The sequence below is a fragment of the Myodes glareolus genome, chromosome 9, assembly GCF_982192425.1.
Source record: "Myodes glareolus chromosome 9, mMyoGla1.1, whole genome shotgun sequence".
NCBI lineage: Eukaryota > Metazoa > Chordata > Mammalia > Rodentia > Cricetidae > Myodes > Myodes glareolus.
In genome coordinates, this window is record NC_142034.1 from 97106207 (window position 1) to 97121153 (window position 14947).

The 14947-nt window shown below is 48.7% G+C and overlaps 1 protein-coding gene and 1 long non-coding RNA gene across 3 annotated transcripts in view; both read right to left on the minus strand.

The window, feature by feature from the left end:
• Positions 1–2860: 2860 nt before the first annotated feature.
• LOC146892825 (uncharacterized) lies at positions 2861–5569 on the minus strand. Its single transcript, XR_015003388.2, has 2 exons — positions 4836–5569; positions 2861–3145 (listed from the first exon to the last, which is right to left on the minus strand). It is a non-coding gene; the product is annotated as an uncharacterized LOC146892825 (long non-coding RNA).
• A 5440-nt stretch (positions 5570–11009) lies between these two features.
• Srl (sarcalumenin) overlaps positions 11010–14947 on the minus strand; it is a 40787-nt gene continuing 36849 nt past the window's right edge. For both annotated transcript variants that reach the window (XM_048433068.3, XM_048433067.3), the window contains one exon: positions 11010–14129. In XM_048433068.3, coding sequence (XP_048289025.1) covers positions 13318–14129 — 812 coding nt within the window. In that variant the 3' untranslated portion in view covers positions 11010–13317. The remainder of the gene's footprint in view (positions 14130–14947) is intronic.

Genomic DNA, 14947 nt, shown 5'->3' on the forward strand with positions numbered 1-14947 from the left:
TATTGGCACTATAGCTGAACTCTCTACATTCTATTGGCACTGTACCTGATCCCACATTCTATTGGCACTATAACTGAACCCCCTACATTCTATTGGCACTATAGCTGACCCCCACATTCTATTGGCACTATAGCTGACCCCCACATTCTATTGGCACTATAGCTGACCCCCACATTCTATTGGCACTATAGCTGACCCCCACATTCTATTGGCACTATAGCTGACCCCCACATTCTATTGGCACTATTGCTGACCCTCACATTCTATTGGCACTATAGCTGACCCCCACATTCTATTGGCACTATAGCACACAGCATCCCCCAGAGACACGGCTGAGTTACATCTGCAAAGAAGAGCTCCAATCTTAAGTCCTAACACAAGTGCCCTCTCTTCAGTTCAATTTAAGTGCTCATCACCACCCTGGGAAGGTGGTGTTGATCTCTTCTGCTACAAAGGGCACCCCAGCATATCATTTATCACTATAACTTAGAGACCTGGGGCACCATGATGGGTGGGGAGAGGTTTTTACTTTCACGTAACCCTTCTACCCTTAGCACGATGGGCCCAATGGTGAAAAGTTGATGTCCTTCCTCCAGGAACAGTAAGTTCCTGGCAGAGCCCAAGTCTACGCTGCTGATGCCCAGAAAAGGAACAGCTTTCTACGGCAGCTACTTCTGTAATAACTATCTATGTGGCTCCTCACTGACCTGGACTTTGACCCACTAGGACAAGGATTGACGTTTGCTGTCTTGCAGACACCCAAGCTGCTATCTCCAAGGAGAGCCTTCCGTGTGCCTCTCCTAGGGATGGGTTTTGATTCCCAAGGGCTTTGAGCCGAGCTGTAGGCGGTGACAAAGCAGACGAGTCATCCCAGCCCACGGCAGCTCTGCGGAAGGGCCCAGCATCTGTCTGTGCTGGGCGATAAGGGAAACGGGTATTCTGAACCAACTCGGGCCCCACTGCAGAGGCAAGGCCTACCTCCTTCCGCGGTGATAAAATCAAACGTGATGCTTTCGCTATCTGGACAAACATAAAGGAGATAGCTTCAGAAAAGCCACGGCGTATGATTAAGGCGAAAGTTTACAACTACCATTCTGTTGGTCCCTGTCTGGAGAGGAAGTAAGCAGTCTGCTCTCCCCTGTCTGTTCTCACTCGTGTCTCTTCATTTCTCCAAATTTAAAGCTTTCGAAAAAAGCAGAAATAATGGCTCTGAAGCATTAGCACACACCCTCCTTCCCTCCTCCATCTTCTCTACCAAGATATTTATTTTACAGTTGAATTTCGGTCTAAGCAAAGCTGCCACATTGAGGGAAAAATCACTTTGCGAATTGTCTCCGCCATAAAAGTCCAAAGCATTAGGTCTCTGGTGCCTCAGGAACGGGAGAGATCCATACACTAATGCAGTGTCTTCCCTACCTCAGCCCAACAAAGAAAATAGAAAATTCAAATTGCTAGAACAGAAGGAAAATGTAGTAACTGTAGGGAAGGTCTACGAAGCTGTGCTCCGAATCTCGAGGAAAATGAAATCGGAGGCGCATCTTTTGGAAGGTGTCATTTGTGCTGGGTTTTGAAGGATGGGTTGGATGTTGGCATTGTGAGTAGGTGAAATGGCCTGCAGATGGAGAAGACACCACCGACAAAGGAGCAGAATAGGATAAACAGAAATACAGGCCACGATGGAAACAGATGCTAGGCAAATCCACAAACACGTGAAGACAGTACATGTGCTATGCCCAAGCCTTGTGAACACAGGAAAGGGCATGCAGAAAAGGTTCTGAAGAGCAAACATACAACATAAACCCAAATACTCTAGCAACAGGGTTTCTTCTGAGTGAGAAGTATGTCAGAACAAGCCTTGAATTAGAATGAGATCAATGCTGGCTCTACCCTTAATGTCTGTGGTTTGCAAATGTTTCTATAATGGACTCATTAGGGTGTGTCTGAGTGTGTGTAGAAAGAGAGAAGGAGGGGATGAGGGAGAGTAGGAGGAGAAGAGGTGAGGAACCGGAAGAGGAGGGGCAAGTGGTGACCAGGCCTCCTAGAAGAAACAGGGGAGCAGAGAACAGGAGAAGTTAAAGGGAGGAAAGGGGAGTGATAAAAATGATGTAAGAACAATGTACTCATGAATGAAATTCTCAAAATCATAAAAAAAATACATTTAAAGAAGTCTGAAATTTAAATTTTAAAAAAATGCTCCATAGGCAGGGCTGGCAATCTAGACAGCTTAGCAGTGAAGCTAATTACAGCTCTTGTCGGGCAGCTCATAACTCTTGTAATTCCAGATCTGAAGGCTCCCACACCCTCTTCTGGTCTTCCTAGGCATCCATGCACACATATAGACATACACTCACATATATATGTACAAACAGGCACGCATGTAAATACATTTCTTAAACAATTTTTAAAGATCTCTAGGTGAAGTCCCTGCTTGCTGTATGGTGGACTGCTGTGGAATTACATAAATCACAGGTACAAAGCATCTAGCACAGTGTCAGGCATGCAGTGCACAAGTGCGGTCACTTCCTTTACGAGGACCTGAGATTAGGACAACTAAAGAAAGGCTCCTGAACCCTCTGGGAGAGAAGAGGTCAATAAAGATTCTGAAGAGGAAGCCTGGGAGACAGGCCCGCTGACTGCTGAGCTTTTGGCTCCGCAGCACACCATTTTAGGGGTGCTGGTAAAACTCCCCACCAAGCTGGTTGTTGCTTATTCCTGCAGAACTCCGTGTTCCACCAGCAGCACCGGCAGCGAGCTTGTGGGTGGGACGATGAGTAGGAGTCGAGCAGAGGGAGAGGCAGCACCCTGGGCTCTTGCCCAGATCGCGGGGGATCTCAGGAATCAGGAGGTGGGTAAAGATGGCTCCAGGCATAGACACTTTTAATTCCAAAAGCTCTCTTACACTAAGAAAACCAAACACAAATCCAAGACACTTTTTTAAATTTCTACATTGTTCTTTTAAGCTAAAGAAGGTGACCTAGTAAGACCAACAGGGGAGACACCATCCACATGGGACCTCGCGCTGGTGTCCTGTTCTTGTAGCTGCCCCAGACCAATACCACAGCAAAAGCTCTCCAGGGATGCTGCCCATTAAGCGATCCATTCGCTTCTTGCTCACTCTTTGTTCCACATTCACAGCGAACCTCTCCTGGGAATGCAAAATTTTAGAAAGACAGACATCAGCTTCATTGGTCACTATTGCCCTTGGGTTATTTCACTGGTCAGTTTTGTTTTGTTTTTTTTTTTTAATCAGTCACACAGAGAAAACCCAGTTTATGGGAAAATACAATGGACATGCTTGACATTAAATGCTACAGAAATGTAATCTTTTTATTAGACCAAGAGTTATGCTAGGTGTCTTTGACTGCCCCTCGGGGTATGTGTCTCATTCTTTTCCACCCTGCTCTGTACGCTAGAAATGTTCCGTTTGAACTACACTGACTCCCTTACTCGACTGCTGATTCTGTCTGTTCATGGGCAACCTTGACAGACAAGGTGGAGGGAGGGAGTGAGAGCTGTTTTGATTCACCCAATTCCTTTCCACATACATCCCTTGACTTAAAAGTCCCAGCTCTGCAAAGATGAAATTCTGCACAGTCTCTCTCTGGAAGTACAGATGATTTGGATCCTGTTGTTATGAATCCCAAAACATTGCCGATTATAGTTGTTTCCCTATACCTTTCCTCAGATTACCCAAGGCAAACGTAACTCCAACCCCCCAACACACACACACACACACACACACACACACACAAACACACACACACACACAGGATCTCATGTAGCCATGTATCTTAGGCTGGCCTTGAATTCATCGATAGTTTAAAAAGACTTTAAACTTCTGCCTCTCGACCTCCAGAGTTCGGGGATTACAGGCCCTCTGCTGTATGCAGTGCTCTGAACCAAACCTAAGGAGTCTTGAATGCTAGATGAACATTCTACCAAATGAGCTCTATTCCCAGCCTGCCATCTGTTTCCTGCTGGACCTAATAAGGCGTAGCCCCTAGCTTGCTCTATGACCCTGGGATAGTTTCTTTTTCCAGGCTTCAGCTTCCTGGACTATAAAATGAGTTGAACCACACAGCTCCATATACTACAATTCCCTGCCCCTACTGGGTATTCTACTCTTTTAAGCCCAGGAAAGAAACATGTACAGAGGAATAAAGCTCGCTAATGAAGAGGGGGAAGGATGGGCAGGTTCCTCCTTTTACTGCAGTGCATCTTCCCTTAACTCCCTCCCAAGGATGTTCCTCTTCTCAGGCTGGAAGGACCAGATGCCAGGCAGGCAGTGGTAATGCACAACTTGATCCCAGCACTCAGGAGGCAGAGGCAGGCAGATCTCTGAGTTCAAGGCCAGCCTGGTCTACAGAGTCAGTTCCAGGACAGCCAGGGATACACAGAGAAGCCTTGTCAGATGCCAAATAACCCCCACTCCAAAGCAACAATCAAGAAACCCAGGACTTTAACGTGTACTCATTCCTTTCTGACCACAAAGGCCCTACCTTGGCTTTTAACATAACCGAGAAAGCCAAAGAGGGTTTTGAAGCAGTGTCTGCTCTCCACAGACAAGCTATGCTTGTCTCTGCTGGGAAATGCTGGGGAAACCCCTGCCTTGTCAAGCGAATGACCTTCCACTGAACCCTACTGAAAGACTCTGAATTCAGATCTCTGTCACTGGACTTGTTCCAAGCAGAATTTACTAATCTTATTTTCTGATTGGAGGTTTGTAGAGGAGGGTGTTAGGAATAGAATCCTGGGTCTCACACATGTTAATCAAGTGCTTTCTGCCTATTCCGAGGCTATGGTATTTTCGTTTTGTTTCTTGTTTATCTACTTACTGATTTTGAAACAGGCTCTCTATGTAGTCCAGCTGTTTTGGAATTCACGATGCCGACTACGCTGGCCTCAAACTCAGAGACCTGCCTGATTATGCCTTCTCGTTCTTTCCTGCTGCGACTAAAGTTCTTGGGCTACCACAGTCAGCACTGCTACAGAATCTCCTAAGTTCTTTCAGCTCCTAAAACTGGTGATGTGGGGGAAGGATAGCCTAAATAATTCATTCCAACCACAGTATCAGCCCTGGTATCCTATAGCTGCCGTTTTCATTGGTCCCACCCAGGGTAGTGTCCCCTCATCTTGAAGTGGGGGAAAATCCTGGGATCATCTCCTAAAACTCTCACTTCCTGTTTAACCTGGGGGCTGGCCCTGGAGAAAATATCTCTCTAAAAAACAGCAAGCACCAAATTGTCTGTGACGTTCTTTCCACAACAGGTTACTCTGCAAGTTATCTGTTATCTCTCGGCAAGGCCTCGTATCTCAGCGACACCAGCCTTCTGGACGCTTCTGTCTTGTCCTTGGGTAACTTGACCGCCTACGGGCTCCTCGGTGTCCACCTGAAAGAACCAGGCGTGTCGCCCCTTCAGTCTCAGGGGTAGGTCCTTGAGGGGCAGGGCGGCTGGCGCTGAGGTGATGGCGTGCAACTACCTCGCGCCCCGCTAGATCTCGGACACGAAAACAAGCTCGGACACCAGGAGTTGAAGAGACCGGCAAGCTCCAAGTCATCTTGCTCTCAGTCACCGCCCACCCGAGACTGGGCGCAGCCTCCAGGAAGAGCCGCTACCCGCTTCCCCGTCTGCGCATGCGCCTGTGTCAGTACAGGAAGCGTCCGGAGTTGACCGCAAGGGGGCAAGCGGGAGTACTGCGGTCGTGCGCATGCGCAGCAAGCTTTGCCGCCTTGCGAAGCCGGCTGTACTGGCAAGGCGCCCTTGCTACCCAGTTCAGTGATTTATGCCTGTAGGCCCCGGCCCGAGTGGCTTCAGTGTAAGTGGTGACCCCCACCTCAGGGAGACCTATTTGTGTGAAAGAAGCGTACCCTTGAGAGACTGGCCAAGGTCAGTCGGGAGCCCCACTTCTCCCATCGTCAGAACCCTGGTTCAGAACTGGCCCCCTTTCTTCACAAAGCTCAGGAGGCGACCTGAGGAAGAAAGCCAAAGCCAGGTACAGCCAGCATTTCCCGGCAGTCTTAGGAAGAGGAACCTGACGTGGCTACAGCGAGGATCCCAGCTGCCACCCGAGCGTCCCCTGCCCTGGGGAGGTCGAGGACCAACAATAGTCCCGTGTCCTCACAGGCTACAGGAGCACATCATATCCTTTCCTCGCACACTGCCACCTGTTAACTGACTTCCCCAGACGGGTTTCCCAAAATGTCACAAGAAATCAGAAAAGAGACATGGACTATGTGGGTTAGAGGTCTATTGGGGCTGCCACACGGGGCCAGGCTGATGGACGGAGTTTCTCCTCCATGTTCCCAGCTCTGAGGAGTGGGAAGATAGAGCCCAGCACATCCACGGACAGGCAGTGCAGCTGCTGGCTGGGCTTCCGGTTCTGCATGCTGTTCTCCGCTCAGCAACTGAGGTAGCCTAGACTCCTCACCTTGATTCTGTCCTTGATTCCTGTCATCTTTGCCACACAAGGATTCACCTGTGAGTGTAATCCCACATCCCCTCTTCCCCATTGCTGACCTACCAATCCTGTCCAGCCTTCAAAGAGTAGCTACAATTACTCCCTCTTCAAGCTTGTTCACCCTTTCTGGTGTTCTGCCGTCTCAGAAGAATCCTGATTACACTACTGTTCAAACATTTAACAGTTTCAATTCATTGGTTCTTCACAAATGAGAAGAAGGAAAAATATTTGAAGACTGAGACAGGAAAACTACTTTAATCCAGGCATCCCAGACCAGCCTGATAACATAGCAAGGCCTCATCTTGAAACAAACTGATAAGAAAATCTTGGGTCAGACTTTGTGTTCTGATAACGCGATTTGGAAAATGTCTTATTCGTGGAGACCTCCCTAATCATTGCCCCTCCTGTTCCTCGGATCCCCCATTAGGTAGCCACTTCCCCAGGACAGAAATTATACCTTATAAATCTGAAAAACTTCCAAATCATTTGAAATAATGCTGAGAAAATCGCTAGTACTAAAATAAGTGGAAATGTATTTTCATACTCTTCACAAACCATCTTTTGTTTTGTTTTTGCTTATGGGATGTTTGTTTTTTAGAGTCTCGAACTGTAATTTCCTGGGTGCTGGGCTTACGGGCACAAGTCACCACACCCAGCTCAAAATCACCTTTATTAGTATTTGAGAAATATTTGAGAAATATTCCATGGGTTTAGGATCCAGGTCAGCACAAACCAGTGTTGATAAGGCAATAATAGAGTTGAACCTGGTGGCACACACCTATAACCCCACCACTTGGGAAGCTGAGGCAGGAGGATCTGGAGTTTGAGGACAGACTAGGCTACATAACAAGTTCAAGGTCAGCCTGAACTACATAGTGAGATTCTGTCTCAAAAAGATCTTTTTCTTTCTCTCTCTGTGTGTGTGTGTGTGTGCATGTGTGTGTGCGTGTATGTCTTGTTTTGAATTGTTTCTGTTTTTGAGACAAGGTTTCTCTGTGTAACAGCTCTGGCTGTCATAGAACTCAAATCGCTCTGGCCATCCTGGCCTTAAACTCACAGAGATCTGACTGCCTGTCTGTCTGCCAAGTGCTGTGGCTAAAGGCATGGGCTACCACACCCAGCTCTTTTTCTAATATATGTTTCTTGTTTTCTGTTTGCTTGTTCTCTCCTATTCTGGTTTATTTGTTTTTATTTTACCTTATTATCTTTTAGGCACTTGTCTGTTTCTAATGAGATAGAGGGATAAAGGGTATGTATTTAGGAGGGTGGGAATGATCCGGGAAGAGTTGGGGGAGGGGAACTGTAATCAGTACATTGTATAAAAATCTGTTTTCAGTAATAATTTAAAAGAAGAAGTAAAGATTATAGTTGGTATGGCAAGCTGGTTCAGCTGGGAGAGATACGTGTGTGCTGATCTGATAGCCTGAGTCAATCCTTGGGACCCAGATGGTAGAAGAAGAGAACAGACTCAAAACTTTTCCTCTGACCACCACATGCACGCATGAACATGTATATACACACACATGCTTACACACATACACACACACCAAATAAATAAATAAATTTAAAAATAAAAAGATTCAAAGTACTGAATGAGCCCTCAAAGACTCAAGCAAATCTTCTCAAGTTGTGAAGAAGGCTTAGGGACAGAAAGTCAGTATTACATAACGTGGTCCTGAGCAAATAACCTAGCCTGTGCCATGCAGGGATCTGGGTTCTAGGTGGCATTCCAGCTCTCCCATGTCCCCATGCCTTCACCCTGGCTGCTCTGACTGTCAGTCTCATTAGTAGAATGACTGATGATGGCAACAGTGACTGAAGTTTATGATCACTGTCTGTGAGTTGTGTGGTATGTCAAGACTAGCACATTGCATGTACTGAGACGTTCACTCCCTACCACAGCCCCGTAAGGGAGGAGTTGTCGGTGTCTCCATTTTATGAGTAAGGGAACTGAAATACAATAGTCATTTGCCCAAGGCCACGTTGTGGCAAGCCCAGGGTCAATTCCAGGCACTGGGACTCTGTAGCGTTCTGAACTCTCCGTGTTCTGAACTCTGCTAGCAGCGACCTCACTACAGGGTTATGAGGATTAAATTAAACAGTGCACATAAAGACGCGGCGTAGCACCAGCACAGATAGTGTGATTAGCCTGTCTTCGTTAGACGCAAGGGTGCTTTGCCCATAGGGCTGAAGCCCAGTTCCTGGCACAAAGGAAATACTCTAGAAACGTCCTTTTCCTAGTGGTCAGTCCTCACTTTGGATCCTCTACACATTGTAGGCAGACAACCCACATCCCAGAGTGCAAGCAGGTGTGGGAAAAGTTCCTTTATGCTTGAGAGTTTATCCTTAGGACAGGAGGTGGGCACAACCTGCTGGACACACCTTTCCTGTATACAGTTCCAGTCACTAGGCAATTTATTTTTCCATTGCCTCCTCCTTATTGCCTTTATGATCTTCTAGAGAACAATTTCTTTGTATTAGGAAAAGCCCAAGCTTCATGTCACCGAGGGGGAATCGGCATCAAGTACTGTCAGTACCTGTGAGGTTTCTAAAACACTCCTGCAAAGCCAGGGGCTGACAGGGTGGTGTTTCTTGAATGCCTCTTCCTGGGTCTCTATCCTGGCTGAATCATCCAGGTTCATGCACGCACACACGTGCACACACACACACACACACACACACACGAGTCACCTTCTCCTCCTGCATCTCTTTATTCATTCCAGTAACATAAAAGTGAAGCGTACCCAACACTGTCTTGGATACTTGGGCGTCTTTTGGCCACAAAAGCACACATCTCCACCCGTCCTCCACTCCCTCAGATTTCACGTGAATGTTTTGAATGTTTTCATGTCCCTGATATATGTAAGCACACGTTAGAAAACATCTCCATGTGCCCTTACAAATACTCTTTCCATTTCCACCCCTCACGTTTCCTGGCTGTGTTTTGAATGGCCTTCGGTTCTGCCTTCTCAGCTTTCTGTTTCTTTCTCAACTCCCATAATGGCAATACTGAGCTGTGGAACAGCAAACTTTGAGGCAGAACGTGTGTTTCTCTTTGAAAAAGACTTTGCTGCTTTCCCTCCCTTTTCCAGGGCAAAGCTCTATATTTCTGGCCTAGGCAAGAGAGGATCCAGGCTGCAGCGGGTGAGCAGCTCAGGGGTCAGGGTGCTCGGGCTGCAGCAAGTGAGCAGGTCAGGGTGCTCGGGCTGCAGCGAGTAAACAGGTCAGGGTGCTTGGGCTGCAGCGGGTGAGCAGGTCAGAATGCTTGGGCTGTAGCGGGTGATCAGGTCAGGGTGCTCGGGCTGCAGCGAGTAAACAGGTCAGGGTGCTTGGGCTGCAGCGGGTGAGCAGGTCAGAATGCTTGGGCTGCAGCAAGTGAGCAGGTCAGGGTGCTCGGGCTGCAGCAAGTAAACAGGTCAGGGTGCTTGGGCTGCAGCGGGTGAGCAGGTCAGAATGCTTGGGCTGTAGCGGGTGAGCAGGTCAGGGTGCTTGGGCTGTAGCGGGTGAGCAGGTCAGGGTGCTCGGTCTGCAGCAAGTGAGCAGGTCAGGGTGCTCGGGCTGCAGCAAGTGAGCAGTTCAGGGTGCTTGGGCTGTGGCGGGTGAGAAGGTCAAGGTGCTCGGGCTGCAGCGGGTGAGCAGGTCAGGGGTCAGGGTGCTCAGGCTGCAGCAGGTGAGCAGCTCAGTGTGCTCGCTTGTTCAAAGATGTCCAAGATCAGATGAGGACTGAGAACGTGATCCACTTGTCTAGCCCGAGGATTAGCCCCTCCTAAGCCAAAAAACCCAGAAACATTGGCCTTGGCCACTGGCTGGCACCCTTCCTGGCATAACTATGGGTGTGACCTAGGTTTGTGGCCCTGATCTCCCTTTTGGATTCTTTCCAACCTTCCCCCTCTTTCCCGGGGCCCCCATCTTTCCCTTTCTAACGCTCTTACACCATGGCATGAAACCTCTTGGGAGGATCCCAGAGCAGAACGCTTCCAAATTAAAGGACCTCTACTCTGATCAGGACACCAAAAACAATGAAATGTGGGATGATTACTGGCTCAGGAAGTTGGGACATGTTCAAAATACACATGTCCACACATGTAGAGGGATGGTCAATTTCTGGGACAGCTAGATATTCTGATAGGCTGTACTCCAGCACAGCCATAGAGACCATGAGGTAGCTGTCAGGTAGAGGAAATGCACCTGCTGCTATCACCATCTGAACTGCTCTGTGAAGGACCTGGGGAGGGAAACTTCCAGTGACCCCTTTTCAAACGGGACACTCCTCTGGGTGTCAGAAATAATGAACTGAGGTGCTGCAGGGGCCAAAGCTCTTTGTGTTTCCCGCCAGACAGCAGCGGGCCTTGCCGTCTTCGCTGCCAGCTGTGAATGAGTTGTCTTCCGCACCAGGAGGCTCGGTGCTGGAGAGACCACCAAAAGAGGTGCCAGCACCCATGCACAACAGGGGCAGGCGTTCCCGAGAAACTTGAAAATGAGTACACTCTGCTGGGTAAAAGGAAGCTAAGAGATTCACCTGACTGGAGACAATCAAGAGGGACGAGGTGTTGAAGAGAGATTGGAACTTTATTGAGACGCCCTCCCTGATGAAGCCAGGATGGAAAGAAGACGGGAAAGGTCAGCCAGTGTTCCAGCACCTACACGGATATTCCACTCAGGAATCTCTGGTTCTCGTGTTTCTCCCTCCTCCTGGAGTCAGAATCCTACTCAAAATCCATCTCTGCAGAGCTGGGCAAAGATGGGTGCTGAGCCCTGTGCTGGCTCATCAGCAGCCCGTGGGCAGGAGAGGGACGTGAATTGGGTGGGCGCGGGCAGTGAGGAGAGGAGCAGAATGGAGACAAAGAAGAAAAAGATGAAGGAAAACCCAAAAGGACAGTGACCCCGATAAAGTGCCCCTCCCCCAACACAAATACTGGATGAATTTGTTTTGCCTGTCTCACCTGCTTCTCACCAAGCATGCAGGCACTGACAGCTAGGACAGCTCCCCTGGCTGCACTGAGAAAAAACAGAGTTGCTACACAAAGCCCTCAGGCATGAGGCGCATGAAGGAGAAAGGTGGGCGGGACAGTCTCTCCAGAGAATAAGTACTGAAGAGATGAGAGGAGCTCTGCGGTTGGATGTGTATTTTAATGGGAAAAGGTAGACTGCAGCTCATCTGCCCGAGTCACCAGGTTCCATGCATGACCCTGTGGAAGGAACTCACTCCTTGGAAACAGTGTCCTGGCAGCTTTGGAGCCTGTGGCTTGTGGGAGATCCTGGGCCCTACACACAGCCAAGGCAGCAGCTCCCCTCCCTCCCAGTTGGCACCAGACTAAGTGTTCAAAGACGTGAATTCCTAAACTGAAGTTCTCTAGGTAGCCCTACCGCGTACCCATCTGCTTCTACTCCCTACCTGATCCTCAGAAGGAACAGCTCTGGCTCAACCTTCCTTCCCACTTTCCTTCTGCTCCAGATGACTCACTGTTACTGGTGGATCCCAACCCATGCCTCGAAGTCAAGGCAAAAGCAAAGACAGCTTGCTCCCAAAAAAACGCAGCCAGCTATGCTCAAAGAAAGCCCTCAAGATAGTCTGACCTTCCCTGAGCTGCTCCGTCCAAAAGCCCTTCATCCCCCCAAGGCTTCATGTCCCCATGCGCTCCAAGGTGGCAGCGAATGTCTGCCATGCAAGACTCTCGGGAGTCCTTTCTCTGTGCCCTCGAGTCTGCTATTGTCCTAGCTTACAGTGGACACACAAATGCACACTCACTGGTGTGTGACGGTCCTGACTGCATTCCGTGGACATCTGCAGAAGTTCAGGTTGGACCTGAACCTCAGGCCTTGTCTGCCACCCACGCCACGGGACTGCGGCTGGTTCTGAGTCTAGGGAATTTCTCTCAGAGGGAAGTATTGGTGCATCAGGGAATGGAGAAGGGGAAGGAAAAGCCACACTTCTGGGAACCAGAGGAGACATGTCCTCTGTCAAGTGCTCCCACAAAGAAGTTGTAGAAACAGTTTCCCCTGACACTTGAGAGAGGGGACTGTCCAGAGAAACCTCCAAGGACCAGGAGCAAGGTCCCCATGTCCTTTCTGAAATCAACACCTTTGTGATCTGAGTTTTCCAAGACATGCAACAGACAAAGACACACTGCAAACCAACTAAGCCTTGAGCCCTTCCAGCACATTCCTGTAAGTCACTTCCAGGAGGAAGAGTTCTTGAGTTCATCACCCTGTCACCCTCCTTCTGGGGCCAACCGAGCTGAGCTCTCCAACTGAGACATCAGTGAAATGGTACCTGGAGTGGCCGGCCAACACTAAGCTGAAAACTTTGAGTCTCCTGGATGCCCTACCCATTGGGAAGACAGGAAGGAGATTCCAAGGCTGGGTTCCGAGTTCATGAAGATCAGACTCAAGAGACTGTCCACTGCTGAAAATCCACCCAAACTTAGGAGGGAGCCAAGGAGAGATGGGGAACGGACAGAAGATTTGTGTGAAAGGAGTTGACACTGACCTGAGAACCCTCTATTACTTGGGAAATTTCAACTGAGTTTAGCTTATTTGACCCTCATTACCTTAGTATTCATTAGAAGTTAGCTGCTCTCTGTCCCTCCAAGACATGACCCAGGAAAAACAGGGGAAGCCTGACTGCCCTGTGCCAGGCCTTCTAACTGAAGCAATAAGACAAGCACACTATAATTCACAGTTTCCACTCTCCTCCCTTGTTCCTTCCCCGATTCACCGGCCTCAATGAACTCCCAAATCTCCAATTCAGACTGATTGTCACCAGTATGGCTCAAAGGGCTAAAAACCGGGACTTCTCAGACAGTTAGGACACAAGCTCATTCACCCATGGGGCCCCCGAGAATGGCTACGCACGACCTAGTGCTTCTTATAGCGATTCTTTGGGGCCTCGCCGCAACCTGTTTTGTCACAGTTAGGAGCGCCTGGGTTCTTCCCAAGCCCCAGGCTCCCCAGAAGGCCCGGGAGCTCCTGGGTGATGGCCCGTTCAATCTTCTCCAGGAAGCAGCCCCCCATGTAAGAGCACTGCTGGGAGAGGAGTTTGAAATTGGAAATGGGGTTGATGCCAAAGAAGTCCTTGTAGGCCTCACGGTTGGGAAGGTCAAACTTGCTGACGTTGGTCTTTGCCAGGATGGTCTTGAAAATGTAGAATTTATCAGGATCTTCCACAATGTCCTTAAAAACCAGTTCCCCATCACTGAAGAAGGTCATTTTGTCCTTGTAAGTCTGTAGGTAACGGTCAACTAGAAGGGCGTGGATGCGGACACGGATGGCGTGCTGGCGAATAAACGCGATCTTGTTCTCTAACCTGTTCTCGATCACCTGGTTCAGGTCTTCCAGCAGCGAGATCTCCTCTTTGAGGAACAGCTCCCGGTGGGTGTCGGGCTTATAGTCCTGTGGCCAGAAGGAGCTGACATAAACCCGTGGAGGCTCTGTGACATTGATGAGAGGGGCCAGGCTCCAGAAGAGAGCTCCGTACACCCGCATGAGCATTTGCGTGGCCAGGTTGTCGGCCTTGTTCAGAATGATCCTTATCTGGGACTCCCGTCCCTTCAGCTGGCGGAAGAGCGTCTCCAGCTCCAGGCCCACGTCCAGCTTGGTGGGATCAAAGACAACAAAGATGAGGTCGGCCCTGTCGATGAACCACTGACACACATCGTTGAAGGGGTAGCCTTGGGGGACAGGAATGAGAAGTCAGCCTGAGTGGGACACACACAAAGCCCCTTGCACCTCCCTTCAGTACCAGACCATCGTGTGGACTGAGCAGGGTCAAGCACTGGCAATCTCCTGGATTTCCAGAGACCAGTGATAGATAGATAGATGGATAGATAGATAGATAGATAGATAGATAGATAGATAGATAGATAGATAGATTGTTAGATTCATTCTGTAAGTTCTGTTCCTCCAGAGAACTGTAACTAATACAAACAGTTTCAAAAACACTGTTTTTTTTTTTTACCAATAAAATAAAATATAAAGCTGAAGTGAAGCAAAACATGCCCCAGCAGCGCTGAATGGGCAGCCCATTTCTGTTGGGCTTCATGGTCCGAGTTGATGAGAACAACTGACCAGGTCTCTTCCTCAAGGAACAGGTTCCACTGAGATACAAACTCAGATCGCTGGATTCCAAGTCCAGGGCATTAACCATTACACCACGGGAGTTGGTGCCAATACATAAAGCTATCTGATTTATAGTAGGGGCCTAATATGATTATCATAACTAAATTATATTATTACTAATAAATCAGGGTTCAGTTATGCTGTGGAACAACCTTTTTTTACCCTGTGAATACGAATTCCTCTCACTGGTTAATGGAAAGCTAACTGCCCAATAGCTAGGCAAGGAAAGGGTAGGTGGTACTTGCAGACAAAAAGAGAGTGCAGGGAAGAAGGGAGCAAAGTCACCAGACAGATGTGGAAGAAGCCAGATGAATATGCCCTGCTGAAAAAGATACTGCCACACGGTAGAGCATAGATAAGAAATATGGGT